The sequence below is a fragment of the Diadema antillarum genome, unplaced genomic scaffold (assembly GCF_040938485.1).
Source record: "Diadema antillarum isolate AM-2024a unplaced genomic scaffold, OU_Dant_1.0 seq00000635_RagTag, whole genome shotgun sequence".
Classification (NCBI taxonomy): domain Eukaryota; kingdom Metazoa; phylum Echinodermata; class Echinoidea; order Diadematoida; family Diadematidae; genus Diadema; species Diadema antillarum.
Window position 1 is genome coordinate 385,994 of NW_027271552.1, and position 13,102 is coordinate 399,095.

Sequence of the window (13,102 nt, forward strand, 5' to 3'; positions counted from 1 at the left end):
TAAAGTGAACAATTGCCATTGAAAATAGGCAGCAAGACCTCCGCACACCGAGTTCAGTAATGGCAACGGTTGTTGTTGTTGTTTTTTTTTGATTTGGTGCGCCAAAAGAAACCATGTCTTCTGCAGTTACAAAAGCACTTCCCCACTTACAATTTTGTTACAAAATAAATCTTCAAGTGGTGATTTTGTTGCTCTTGATTTTTATGAAAAGAATACAATTTTTTATTATTTTGTTCCCCGACATGGTTATTTTTGGCGCGCCATAGAAAAAAAAAAAAAACTTGTTCGGTGTGAAGAGATATTTAGAAGGTTTTAACATGCCAGTTTTAGTGAAATTTCACTGTATATAAAGGTTGATATCAATTTAATAGTATATATAGATCAAGACAAAGAACGATATGACATGATATGTTTTGTGAAAATGTTAATGAAAATCTGCATGATATGAAATGGGCGTCTTTACACACACACACACACACACACACACACACACACACGTACACACACACATACAAACACACTGTATTTTTTTTCTTTATTTATTTTAAGTTTTGCACGAAAAGCTGCATCACCGGTTGCTGTCACACAACATGTGATTACCTCATCTTGTTCATGTATCATAATAGGTGGTAGTTGACGCAATGATGTTATCACTTTAAAAATCTCATTAGCTTGCATTGCACATACATTAATACTGCATCATTTGAAATCACATATTTTTTGAATGACTGTCTCAAATTTGATAAATTATACAGACTATGCACAGCTCACTAATCAAGTGATGAAATATACGTACCTGAATCATTTTAGTCTTTATTCTATCTAAAATAAAAGAAAAAAGGTGTCGTTCTAATAACGCATATACCTTTTATTTTATTTTCTTGCATTAGGTAGACTGAAGACGAATAGCGGGATTTGACATCATTATCTCACCTTACGTGCTAACATACATTGAGAGTTGTATAAAAACATACCAGAATATGACGTTCAATATCAATATCTACTTTGGTCATATTCTCCGATTCTGTTCAATTGATGCTACTCAAATACATTCAGCTTAAGAATGTAGTGGCATTTTACTGTATAATGCCGAACATTTACTGCACTATTTGCCAAGAAAGAAAACGACATACAGGTAAATACAGTGGAACATTGTCTAATGAATCTCTCACCTGTGATGATAGACAAACACAGCGCAATGACATTCCGTATCCTTTCTCTTGACAGGTGTCATACCATTAACTGGGAATAAACCCTCTGGAGAAAAGGCAAGGGAGTAAGGAATTCATTGTTATGATAAATAAAGACAGTTCAAAAACTCAATTGTTGGTATGTGGTTTTATCATCATAATAATGAAAACGATCTAGTGCAGTGCTTCAGAGTTCAGAGCTGACTGCAACTTTGATACACAACCGTTGCACAATGTCAACTTCGAGAAAGTTTGTGAAAATGGACCCTAGCGCTGAAATAAAAATGGAAGTCTTTCGCTTCCTCGTGTTTGTTTCTTATTGTTCTCTCTCTCTCTCTCTCTCTCTCTCTTGAATAGCAAGATTGTTTTCGAACTGACAGCTTATCCGCGGTTTGCTCGAAACATGAACATGAAAACTGCATTCACGGAATGGAAATGATTGTGCCATGAATAACGCATAATTATTACGCCTGATTGAACACATTGCCAAACCTCTTTGAAAGGTTTGCGCTTCTCATTCAGACACTCGATATATCATTAAAAAGAAATGACAGTCTTCACAGTAATCCGGTTATCCTATCGTAGTATAAATATAAAACGTGCATTAATGTCGTTGTTTACGTTGATGGTAAAACATCAGTTATTATCTGCTCTTTTTCAAAGTATAATTTAATGATCTTGTAACCGAAGCGTCGGAGAGTTTACTACAATTGCTACATCGGTAAACAAACAAACAAACAAACAAACAAACAAACAAACAAACTAAAACCTCAGTAGATTAATATCACTGTCAACGGTTCATGTAATCAATGTGGTCAAACTCAATGTATGGTCATTTTAATGGATTTAAAAATATTGTAATGCAACAGATATTATCAGATACGGAAAGGGCTATAATCATTAAGCTAACAGAAAATACGGACAAGGGCCAATCATTGAACCACACATACCACGCAAGAACTGATTTCATCGCCATTCAAGTTAAAAGTAATTCATTTCCCCCCAACAGAACGTAGAAATTTTTTTATACGAAAACATAATGGAAATGACTCCTGAAAAGCTTACAAAATATACAGGTGTTTGACTGTACAATGGATCATGTCATAGAAAATATGACTTGTAAAAAATACATAGTGACATTTTCTTACAAAGCAACGTCTTTGCTACTTGGATGAACAAAAAATAGACGTAGACTCTTAAGCAAATTTGGCTGTAAAGGAAATATGTTTTCAAATAAAGAGTCACAATGACAAAGATTGAACAGAGAAGTACCATAAAAGATATGAAATATTTACAGTTTAAAACAGCGCTATGAATAGAATGGAGCAGCAAGTACACATGCAAAAGAGATAGGAAAGAAGAGAAAGTATAGGAGAGAGGTCGAATTTTAGTGACCAACGATTTGGTCGTTGGTGCGTAAAAGCATCCACATTGGAACGGTTACTGTATGGAAGCTATAATAGTGATAGCAATGTACACAGTCGTATATTTTGTATGCTACAAGTGAGTGATTACAAGATCGATAAGTAATGTTCCTGTTACATAACTTTACTCAACTAATTTCGTCCGTAAGGCGTTGTAAAGTCCAGTATGAGAAGTCAGTTATGCCACAAGTCTCGATCACATCAATTCTGTCAGTCAATATGTGGTGGGTTTTTCCTCCTGAGTGTTCTGTATACCCTTCTTCTGTTACCGTGGAGTATTTTCCTGTATGTTATCAAAATAAAGGAAGCAGCAAACATTGCGAAGTTCGGTGACTCGAAATCTAAGTTCTTTTTTTTCCCTTCCTCTTCTTCTCTCTTTCTCCCTATCCGTCCCTTTCTCTCATTCCTTCTCTCTCTCACAAACACGCACATATAGGTCATATACACGTAAGAGCGCAAGCACGTGCGAGAGACCGTGCATTTCAACTACTACTTCGGGCATCTCATATTTTAAAAACGCAAACCAAGCCAAACCAAACAAACACAGCGAAAATGTATTACAATATTTTATCGCCGATGTCCAGGGAAAGTACTCTGCTAACGGGGGTAATGGGTAAAAGCTTTATTAACAATATTCTTGCTTCAAAAGAAAGCGCTCAATAGGCAATGGGCTCAGACTGGCAAAAGATCGCGAAGTTCACGATCGCGAAGTCTTCGCGATCTTTGGGCAGTATGACCGCGGCTTGTGTCTGTGCCAAGAATCATCATTTTTATTTCACTCACTGAATGTTATGACTGTAATTTCGCTTGAAAGATGCTTCTCTGATGCATAGGTATTTCACTAAAGTTTTCTACCACACTTCACTGAAATGCTCTGTTTGAACGAGCACGATACAACACCCGGCAGTCAACTAAATTTCTACCGCTGGAAAATGGATACAAATATTCATTCGATATCGATTCGCTACCTTGGTCCCGCGAAATGTACAATTTAACGAGACACAAAACAAAACTGAAAATATTTCTCCTCGCCAAATATTCGTTTCGATTTGTATCACACTTGATTCAAAAGCAGGGGCGGATCCAGGAATTCCGTAAAGAGGGGGTGCGTTTACAAAATTAAAGGGGGGGGGGGGCGCACGCACTCCTCCCCCATTTTTTCTTTTTATTTCTTTTGTTTCAACAAAAAAATAAAGGGGGGTGGGGGTCCTCCCTGGATCCTCCTCTGAAAAGTCCAACACTTGTATGATTTAGCCTACAAGCGTTGCAATATCTTTCATTCATGCGTATTCCAACTCTTTACAGTCAAAATGATCCCATTAGTGCAAGCCCTTGGGTTATCTATTTATTCACTTTGTTATCACGGGTCAGTCTTTCCTTTTTCACTTTTCTACACTTCTCTTTTCTGGTCATTGCTCTTTATCTGTTTTATTTCCCCCTTGTTATAATGAAACCTCCCTCTATTGGGTGAAACGTGTGAATTACGTTTCATTTATTTTTTTTTTTCGTATGCCTTAAACGTTGAAAAAATTAAAGAAGATATTTATGCTCTCAGTCAGTCATATCATGTTAAATGATCTCACTCACTTGCATGGTCAACTACGCAGACAACTACACTACATATCATAGTTGTTCACGTACACAGTCCTGGACTAAAATTGTGATATTGTCCTTTCCCAGCTTTTGAACAGTTGTCTGTGCCTATTGCCTATCTCCGTCTCACTATCTAAGTAAAGCTGATAATTATCATACTTAGAATTGAGAGATGTGATGGTCACAGCAGCATATCATGGTCTGTTTACTATTCAGAATCTTTACTGACGAATGTGCGGGAAACTGAAGCGTTTCATATTTATCTGGATTTTTGATACTTTGCTATGTATGCTACAACATTAGTTGAGTTTCCCGAAAGGGTGAAAAAGGGGTTTCCCATACAACCATTAGTTGATGTACGAAGAGATTTACCCCCCCCCCCCAAAAAAAAAGTTTAGAACAGGTCGTTTATATATATTTGATAATCATGCAGTTCTTGGGCGTATACTATTTACTGGCTGGTGGGATCATGCGATAACGACGGAGAAAACGATGCTGCTGGGCATTTACCGAATGCAGTTGCGAGTAAAAGTGATTTTGTAATGTAAAATCATCGCCATCTAAAGGAACTGCACACATATTGTTGCATTCCTATCCCACTACCACTCGACTACGGTTTAGGTATATCGCACGTCTGCCACATTTAGTATAACACTCATTGAAGACGAATGTGATAAAAAAGCTGAAAGTAATAGTGGTTAATTACGTCACTGTCTCTCAAAACCACTCCATTTTTGTTGTTCTCTATCTCTTTTCACATACTGCATTGTAGGTCTACATGTAAACATCTTGTGCTTTGTTTAACATTCACAAGATGTCTGCGAATTATTGGAAATATTTGAACGAAATAAACTCTTCACGAGTTGGCTAACAAATTAGTATTAAGTGAATAATACATTAAATACAATAAAGGTTCTCGTGATATATAGGCTAAATAGCATGAGTTGTATGGGCCAAAGTTAGGCAATTAAATTGCAGCAAAATATTTATTATCAATATAAGCTATCTATTCGATACCAATGTATCGATGATGTCTCTTCTCAATGAAAAGGCAGTCCTCATTGAAAATTAAAACACTCACACAAACAAAAGTGAACAGATGATTCACCTTTACCGTTAAGGGCGAAGATGAGCGAATTAATGAGAGATGACTTGCCAGCACCAATTTCACCGAATACGCCGATGTTCACCTTCGATTTGGATTTAAAATGTCTACTATAACGCGCCATTCCGGGTAAGTAATCCCTTATTTTCCGTCGAAGGCCATCTCGCTTCTTCTGTAAAGCGTTCACTATTAAGAGTATAAAACACATCTTTCCATTGATTATTCATATTCAGATGATGCCAAGTGTTAGTTGATGAGACGACACATTACCAACTACTTTGTGTGTAGGCAGTAGTAGGTTACTGAAATAGTCATGACATGCATTGGGCGTTTTCAGCAATTTATGAATAGACGTGTCAGTTACATTCTTCAAGGAAGACACATTACAATTTAGACATTCCAGTCAGATCAATCATGATACAGGGAAACATTAACAGGGAACATGATAGCTATAAAATACAATGGTGAGATAAAATTATGTGCCTTTGCTTGTATTGGCATTTCACATATGGACACATAAGAAACATGTGCCTTTATATCAAGAGATACCTATGAAAAACAACAAACTAACAACATCCGGGTCCAATAAAACTGTTCATGTGAGATTTTGATGTCCTCATGGCTTATGTCCACGGGCTAAAATGATCTAAAAAAAAATCCTTCAGGTTGGGGTTTACACTAAAAAATATGTATACATTCTAGGAATTCCTCGAAGCGTTGTGGAAGATGAAAATTACTAGCGTATTATTGCACAGCATTACAGGATACTTCTTAAAATGTTATTATGTTCTTATCTGCACTTGACATACAGTGTATATATTTTTCTTAAGCCAACATTTTACCTTGATGTTAAAGAGGTCATTTTTTTTTGGGGGGGGGGGGGGGTTGGGTGTGGGACATCTTTTATAAAATAAAAAAATGAGTAGAACACATTCATATCCTGATAATGTTTCCAAGACTGTTCCGAGACTTCTGCATCCACGATAAGATACAAAATAATGATGCTTTTCGTACTCTGTATCAATTCTTTTTCCGCATCAGATCGCTCAGTTTCGTGTTGTCTCCGCCAGCAGGGATTCCAGCCACATCCTTTGAAACGTAACAACATGAACAACGACAACAGTAAGTAGTAAGAACTATATTCGCGTCTGTACATGTAGTTTATACAAACAGTAACGTCTTCATGTGTTTATGCTGATGTGTATGTTGTTTGGATGGAAAACATGATTTTGTCAATTATTGACGACTGTAATACGCATATAATAGGGTCGTTACATACATATCGGATAATTCACTAGATTACATTATTCCTTCTCTCACAGTCCTAAACTCTATGTTATCTTATGAAACTATTCAGCGATTCAGCCATTATTAATAGAATAAAATATTCAATTATATACATACACCTCTTACAAAAATAAATGACGGTACATTAATTCTTATCTACTCGTTTTATGTACGGGTTAAGGAAATGTTATTCGCTTCTAAATGATTTGAATTGGTTACCAAATAAAACATCTCAACACCTTTTCGCGGTAGGTAGTCCGGGTGGTATTTTTGTAGATATTTTCCAACGAGGAGAAATGCGATGACCAGCAAAACAGATATGCCCATGCCAAGTCCAATAGCCAGACCTAAATTGACACTTTTACCTGAAATATGACCGAGATAAAATCAAACACGCGATGCATCTATCATTACGTAAATTTGTGAGATATATTTTGTATGTTGAGAGAAGTGTTTAGAATATAACATTTAATTGTCGTTTTCTTTGTTTGTTTTCTTTTTGCAACGCCAAAAAAGAGAAGTTAAAGGGGAGTATTGAACTGGACACGTATCCCATGTTTCTAGTTAGCATAGGTTTATTATAGTCTTGAAAGGAAGCATATTTTTGTGGTACTATTTATTATACAAGACTCAACAAAAGATATGGCCTGGTGGCTCGGGGCCTCTAGAAATAAATATCAGGCTTACATTCTTTAGGGAATGATATATTCTGATATGTATATTGTGTTTATAATTTTTTTCTCATCCAGGAAATGGAAGGATGACTCACGGCCCATAAGTGCTCGATAGCTTCATGCATTTCAGCTGGCTGCCGGGACCAGGGTTGCCAGTTTTATTTTACGGCCAATTTCGGCCAAATTATTTTTCTCGCTTCCAAGTTCTATCTATCTAAGAACAGAAGTAAGTATACATCGACGTTGAATAACATGATAATTGCACGATTACGTACCGTCATGGAAAAGTCATTTTTATGTTTCGATTCTCATTCGCAAGAGGTGAGAGTCAGTTACGGTACGTGGTATTTTAAACCCTTTTCACGCTTCTATCATACTGTTCCTTTCCTGGTTTATGACTATGTCCATATTTATCAAATTATTTCATTTTTAACGTCTTTGCCCTTTCTCTCTTTCTTTCTTTCTTTCTTTAAGACACAGTACGAGGTATATTAAGCATCTCGTATACAATTATTTTTCACAAAATTATCATGCTATATTGTATTCTTATTCTTTATTATTTGAATGTTTTACTAAATGATCATATTTTCAGGCTTTCCTTGATTTTATAGGGCCACCAAAAATGAAAAGATATTAATTTTGATAATTTAGAAAAAAAATAGTGTTGAGCCATAAGAGTATAATACCTTACTATACATATACTGCATGTATGTGTGTGTGTTATAGATATCGTTCTCTCCTATGAAAATAGTAGCTCAGAATAAACTTCACAATAAAATCAAAATCGAAATGTCTCTTATATTATTTCTTACTTTGTCGAGAACATAAATCAAACGACGGTTTGGCTTATAAAACATATATAATTGGACAACTCAATATTGACAAGGTTTCCCCATAACCTGATAAAGGTAGAACGATGATTTCTGCGGTAGACGTTTCATTCAAGGAGTCTCCGGTAGCCGTGCACTTGAAAGTCTGCTCCATGCCGTGTTTGGCTGAAACAGTGATTGTCTCGAACCGTTCGTGTGTGTCGCTAGATGGTGCTGTCTGTTGCGATAACACGGGGTACAGCATCTCTCCAGACTCTTCTGTCCAAAGCATAGATATTTTAGACTTGAATCCACTTACTACGCACGTAAGGTTGAAGAAAGAAGTCTCAGAGGGTGTTCGATGTGTACACCGGTCTGGATTCAGCTTGTTCTCGTGAACGCATTCCTCCATTCCATCGGTTATTATCATTGCTAGGGGGAAAGTGTGCGTGAATTAATGTAAATTAAAATTCGTTTAGTCAGGAAGTACGATAAATTTGTAACAGACATATATCTTTCGTATCAAGAGATTTGTATTGGAGCGCTTGTCTAGAACTGAAACAAAAATAACGGCAACCGTTATTTCCCCCGACCAGGCTTACAATGCTCTAATAGGCTTATCATGTACTGCAAAGGGGAAGGGGGTGTCAAAACACACGGGCGTGGCAAAAATGACTTTCTATATGGCAGTGGCTCTACAGCAGAATTCCAGAGTATATGTCAAAGCGACTGTAAATCGATAAAACAAACGATATCAAATGTTATTCCATTAACACCATCCAGGCAAACTGGTGAAATGTTCTGTTTAACGCCATTTATTGGTATGTACAGAAAATACACTCAAAATGCTTGTAAAATGTGTCTGTCGTCGTTATCTTCGAAAGTAAAAAATGAACCACATGTTTCAAATGTATTTTCTTTGTGTAATATCAAAGTTGGAATTTGAGTGATTACGTGGTGACAATCATCGCTACCACTTCAAATTAACTTTGAAATATCGAACATAATTATCAAACATTAAATCTTATTCAAAGATTTTAAAAGATGTGTCGTGAACCTTCATTAGTAACAACGAAAATCAGGCATGACTCAATCTTTGAAAAACAAAAAATTTATACAAAGCAACCTGATATAGGCAGGACTGTGATTTCTGTGGTAGACCTTCCATTCAACGAGTCTCCAGCAGCTGTACACTTGAAGGTTTGCTCAGCCCCGAGTTTAGCTGAAACGGTGATTGTCTCGAACCGTTCGTATGTGTCGCTAGATAGTGCTGTCTGTTGCGATAACACGGGATACAGCACCTCTCCCGATTCCTCTGTCCAAAGCATGGATATGTTAGACATGAATCCACTTACTACACAGGTAAGATTGAAGGAAGAAGTCCCAGAGGGGGTTTGATGTGTAGGCCTACACCGGTCTGGATTCACCCTGTTTTCGTGGACGCATTCCTCCATTCCATGTGTTATTATCGTTGCTAGTGGGGAAATGTGCGTGAAATAAATGTAAATTAAAATTTGTTTAGTGAGGTGATACGATATATTTGAAGAGTTTGTTCGCAAAAACCGATAAGTCCATATTTGCCAAATGAAGATATTTGCGGTTAAAGATCAAGAAAAATAAAGAGAATAATAAAAAAAATTGCTTCTTTTGACCATAACTTCAAAAATGTACCTATTAGTGGCCAATATATCATTTAAAAGGTATTATTTTGTACTTTATGACAGAGACCGTACTTCAAAATCTTCAAAAATGGACATTGGTTTTTGTGAACAAACTCTTCATTTGTAACAGACTTCATGCCTTTCGTATCAAGAGATTTATATTGGAGTGATTGTCTAGAACATGAAACAAATACAACGACAACCACTTTTTTTTTCCTGACGAGGCTTGCAGCGCTCTATATAATAGGTCTATTATTTACTGCAAGATGGAAGGGGGCGGCTGTGAAAACACACGGGCGTTGCAGAAATGATTTTATAATGCATTGGTTCTACAGCAGAATACTAGAGTATATGCCAAAGCGACTGTAAATCCATAAAACAACCGACAAGTTTTTATTCCCTGAATCCCATCCAGGCAAACTGTCGAAGTTTGCTGTTCAACGCTGCCAAGTTGTTTTAGCCCCAACATTTGTTTTAAAGATACATATTGATATATTGCACAGAAAAGCCACTCAAAATACTTGTAAGGTGTGTTCTATTCCTTATCTTTCAAAGTAGAAAGGAACCACGCGTTTATTATATCATTTGTTTGTGTAATATCGAAGTGGAAATTTGAGTAATTGCGTGGTGGCAATCATCGCTACCACTCAAATTTAACTTTGAATTATCGAACAATCATTATCAAACATAAGATTTTATTCAAAGATTTTAAAAGACATGTCATGAATCTTCATGAGTAACAACGAAGAAATGGCATAACTCAATCTTCGAGAAACACATATTTATACAAAGCAACCTGATATAGGCAGGACTGTGATTTCTGTGGTAGACCTTCCATTCAACGAGTCTCCAGTAGCTGTACACTTGAAGGTTTGCTCAGCCCCGAGTTTGGCTGAAACGGTGATTGTCTCAAACCGCTCGTATGTATTGTCAGCGAGAGTTTTTTGTTGCGAAACTACAGAATATAGTTTCTCCCCCGATTCCTCGGTCCACAGCATGGAAATGTTGGGCCTGAATCCACTAACGACACACGAAAGGTTAAAGTAAGACGTTTCGGAAGGAGTTTGGTGTGTACACCGGCTTGGATCTTGTTGGGTCTCTTCAACGCATTCCTCAATTTCATGCGTTAATGCCATCGCTACGAAAGCAAACAAATATAATCTATGTGACAATCATTCTAATTTCTAGTAGTGCACTTTTAACAGACTTGACATCTTTCATAAAAAAGACCTACATATTTGTGCACTCGGTCAAATACGTGTACAACATGAAAAACAAACAGAAAACTGGAAATGTATGGCGACTAGTATGCCTCCACATTAATGCATGGGTCTCCTAATGCCTTGACAATGTGTGATGACAGTTTCACATAATTATAAACTGACATATTAAAATGATAGATTTGACAAAAATTGTTGAATTCCATTTTCTTTGAACTAGGTTTAATTCGATGAATGGTTATATTATTGTACCAGACTGCAGGTATTTGCGGATTTGAGGATTTTTACTTCATTTTTGACCCTTTAATAAGTTTATTCTTGAGTCATTTTCAATGTATGGAGAACATTAAAGTGTAATTCTTCGGGAGTTCGTGTATACACTAAGTTTCAAGAAAATATCTAATAGGGCATTGCATAGATTTGGGGGGAAATAATTAAATTTTGAGTATTTGGCACAACTTCGTCTACTCATACATATGCATGCCAAGTTTCATTAGGATACCTCAAACGGTTTTTTTTAGTTACGCCGTCCAGAGATTTAATTACGGATGGAAAGACGGACGGGCGGACACCCGAAAACACAATGCCTCCGGCGATACTTCGTGGTGGAGGCACAAAACCCACAAAACCCAACAAAAAAGAGGCAACAAACACCATCCTTTTTTTTTCCTGATCAGGTCTGTCACGCGCCTATCAAAGTTCCACAAATATCAAGTCGTAAAACTTGAATCCTATCTAGGGTATCTAGAAATATAAATGCTGAAGTATAACGCTGCCATGTTGGTGACCATTACCGGACCGTTGCAGTTACTACATCAATAACAAGTCAGTTATAAACTTCGGTTAAAAACAAGTACTCACAGCTTACAGTCATAAGGGTGGAATTCTCAAAATTCTCGTAATTCCTTAGCACCACTTGACAGTGATAGAGACCCTCATCTGCCACTTCTAAGTCGGTGATAATCAAGTTAAAGTTCCTGTCGATGTCGAACCGTGCCGCCATGCTCACATAATCCCCGTCAAAGAATGCCTTACTCGTCGACAGCTCGGGATGTAACATGCTCTCCTTGACCCAGTATACAGCTAGAGGCTCTTCGTGGAATTCACACGGCAGTCGGATGTCTTCCCCTCTCCAGCCGTGAATGGTTGGCAAGGTGTCTACCGCTGGGGCTAGACATAAATGTGTCATATCGAAGTATGTGAACGTGATCTTCCACTAACTGATGAAGTGCTATCTTTTTATGTAATATATTTTGGGAGCGACTCGGGGTATAGTCATGGATTTAACGGTGTATACGAAATAGTGTTTTCATTTAATATAATTATGGGCTGGCAGTCTCGCATTGGCAAGATGTTTTGAAGATGTGTTACGATAACAGTACGAGATGGTTATTAAAGAGAGCCAGCTGACAAAGTGATATTGCTAGTTCTTGTGTACAAGAATTCTATTGGCGTATATGATAATAATATTGGTCAATTTGAAACTGTCTATATTAAGTTTTGATTTGTGCGTGTGTGTGTGTGTGTTTGTGTGTGTGTGTTTGTGTGTGTGTTTCAGCTATTCCCTGATACGCTTCCTTCATTTGGTTGGAAAGGCTCAAGGGCCATAATGATTTCGATTGCTTTTTTTTTTCCCCAGACCGACAGCTTAGGAAGCACATCAGACCTTGTATTATGTGCCTTTGTTTGTTTGAGCATTCAATTGTTTTGCCTTGCTAATACCAAACAAATTATAATGGTAATGATGATGATAATGATATTAGAATGTATTCTTTCTTACACTGCATATTTCGTTGCACAGTGTTTTGTTCACTCCGTGGGGATAAATCATGGCACTCACAAAATCTTGATTTGGAAGTGGGTGTGTGTGTGTATATATATATGCGCATGCGTACCTGAATAATTTAATGGAAAGTAATAATAAAGAGATTTATTACATGCATAAGATGAATTAAGAACTTTGGAGATAGAAGCACTTAGGTCAGTACTTTGTACGATCGTTTCGTATGCAAGGTTACTGAAAAATGATAACATTGTGAAAATTCTTCTCATAATGTCTTAGGGGTTTGCAGCAAAAGTCACCATGCAAAGAAATACTTTGCTTGCATAGTCTCCTTATTGAGAGAAAAGATGGGCACA

At 36.9% G+C, this 13,102-nt stretch overlaps 1 protein-coding gene across 1 annotated transcript in view; it reads right to left on the reverse strand.

Annotated features, from left to right (window-relative positions):
* Positions 1–13,102, reverse strand: part of LOC139736264 (uncharacterized) — a 61,073-nt gene that overhangs the window by 6,860 nt on the left and 41,111 nt on the right. Inside the window, exons 4-9 of the mRNA XM_071646995.1 lie at positions 11,825–12,133; positions 10,540–10,881; positions 9,209–9,556; positions 8,173–8,514; positions 6,839–6,964; positions 6,272–6,401 (exon numbers count right to left, since the gene is read on the reverse strand). Coding sequence (XP_071503096.1) covers positions 6,272–6,401; positions 6,839–6,964; positions 8,173–8,514; positions 9,209–9,556; positions 10,540–10,881; positions 11,825–12,133 — 1,597 coding nt within the window. The remainder of the gene's footprint in view (positions 1–6,271; positions 6,402–6,838; positions 6,965–8,172; positions 8,515–9,208; positions 9,557–10,539; positions 10,882–11,824; positions 12,134–13,102) is intronic.